The sequence below is a fragment of the Limulus polyphemus genome, unplaced genomic scaffold (genome assembly GCF_000517525.1).
Source record: "Limulus polyphemus unplaced genomic scaffold, Limulus_polyphemus-2.1.2 Scaffold639, whole genome shotgun sequence".
Lineage (NCBI taxonomy): Eukaryota > Metazoa > Arthropoda > Merostomata > Xiphosura > Limulidae > Limulus > Limulus polyphemus.
The window spans coordinates 208,592-210,891 of NW_013666249.1; the positions used below are offsets into that span (position 1 = coordinate 208,592).

Below are 2,300 nucleotides of genomic sequence, written 5' to 3' on the forward strand. Positions count from 1 at the left end.
ACATTTTTAGCTCTAAAATAGAATACTGGTGGCTGATATAGGGAGTCAAGTGTGAAGTTTTCATGGTTTACACACACAGATATATATATATACTCTAAATTAAGTAAATGGTCAGAGTACGTGTTTCTGCGATGTATGTACATGTTCCTAATAATATAGTAACATATTCTCCTCTTTATTTCAGACAGATATCTGAAGGAAAATAGTCACAAGCGACCAAGAACAAGTTCCATGTACGTTCCTGATTGAAAGTAATCCTGTTGGAATTATAACCTGCATAAACTCTGTTTCCATTACTCTTAACACACCACGACCATAGTTTGTTCTTAAGGACATTTTCACTTGTTGCATTTTGAAACTGAATGATTTATGAGGATGCTTGCTTACCATCAGAGACCATTAGTGTGTACGGCGTCTCCTACTATCCTTACTCCTTTTAACGTCAGAGAAAGGATGTGGTCCATGCCCCTTAATTGCTCGTTCTCCCCCGAAATGGAACTGCCGTTTGATCTTTCCCAGAAAAAAAATACTCGGACAACTGAGGTCTTTTCAGAGCTTCAGTCAAAAGTAAAAGACGACAGTCAAGCAAAAGTAAAGGACGAAAATCAAGGTAACGAGCCTCTAGACCTTCGTGTTTCTTACAAGAAAAACGTTTTATTCGTGGACCAAGAAATCCAAAAGGCGCACATATTTGGACCTGTTGAAAGGCCTAGACCGTGGGACCTTTCATTTGGTCCTCAGAAAACCCATTCTTCATACACGCCACCTGACATCGATATGGATTATCCACGATCTTTTCATCCACTATTGTTCGATAAGAAGTTTCGGACCCAGAAAGAGAAATCATCCTATGTAGACCATCCGGATAGAATTCTCTCTTCCTTTCTGCCTCGTTATCCCATTTTGGGATCTCTATTTAATAACCCTTCGTCTCTCGAATTTGTAAGAGTACACTTGGAGAAACTAGGGAGCCCCACCCCAGACCTGGTGCAACCTCATTCCAATAAATCTAAGGATCGATATTCTTGTAAATTTTGTGGAAAGATATTTCCTCGCTCTGCAAATCTGACTCGCCATCTTCGGACTCATACAGGAGAACAGCCCTACAAGTGTAAGTACTGTGAACGGTCCTTCAGCATTTCCTCCAATCTTCAGCGTCACGTGCGGAACATTCATAACAAAGAAAAACCTTTCAAATGTTCTTTATGTGATCGTTGTTTTGGACAACAGACCAATCTGGATCGTCATCTAAAAAAACATGAATCTGTTGGTCCAAACGTCCTTGACAAATCTCCGAAGAGGTTTAGTGTGCAAGATCAATCTGAAAGATATTTCGCAGAAATTCACAATTCTATTGAAAAAGTAACCGGAAAGTCTTCTGGAGAGGTGAAAAGGGTTTCTGGTTCTTCACAATCTAACTTTCACCTAGTCAGCCAATTAAACAGAAAGCTGGCATCACCAGTAAATAACTAATCAAACTTTGAGCAGCAGTGATAGCCAGAACAAATTTGCACTAAAAGTCTGTCCAGAAAGAAGACTAGAATTCATGAAAGGTTCTTCATTCTTCCAAACGCTTTCATCATCGAAAAGTTCCAGATTAAAAGCCACTGCGTTGAAAAGAAAGATGTTGGTTACTGACCTAAGTTGAAAATGGTAAAATACGTCTCAGAAGAACAAGATTAAAGGTCAAAGATGTGCTTCAATGTTTTCCTTGAAAAAAATCCATCCGTTGTCCAGAATGGATTGTAAGATCAACGAATAGGAGCCAAGAGAATCAACAACATAATCCGTAACTTAAAGTTGACTGATTTTGCTCAGTTTTGTATTATTTTAAGCTCAGAAACAGCCATAGAGACTAGTCAGGTCATTGTTATGAAAACAAAAACCGAATATATATATATATGTATTGAGTGAAAACTTCAAATGTACTGACACAGGAGAAAGGTTTTTGTCAAAGAAGAACGAGACTCCGAACACGTTCTGTAACTTTATGATTCATGAATGGAATCCAAAATGTGAACTTAAAACCACGTAGTCTAGTCAGAAATACTGGAACTTACGCATGTCGTTTGCTTTAGCGCGGATTGAAAAACAAGCACGAGTTTATTCTATTAACTTATGTAAACAGATATTATTTTGTTTAAATTTAAATTTTGTAACTAAAATTGTATAGAATTGAGGGGGGATATAATATTTTTCATATTTCTCTAACATAAGTAGTAATACGACAGTATAACTTTTAGAACATAACTGTGTTTTATAAGAGTTTGCATTGCATTGAACTATACTTAGGTGGAGAA

General features: G+C 37.3%; 1 protein-coding gene across 1 annotated transcript; it reads left to right on the top strand.

Annotated features, from left to right (window-relative positions):
* Positions 1-375: 375 nt before the first annotated feature.
* LOC106459623 (MDS1 and EVI1 complex locus protein EVI1-B-like) lies at positions 376-1,473 on the top strand. The gene has a single exon (XM_013919255.1). It carries the CDS (start codon positions 376-378, stop codon positions 1,471-1,473), a length of 1,098 nt encoding a protein of 365 aa, XP_013774709.1.
* The last annotated feature ends 827 nt before the right edge of the window (positions 1,474-2,300 follow it).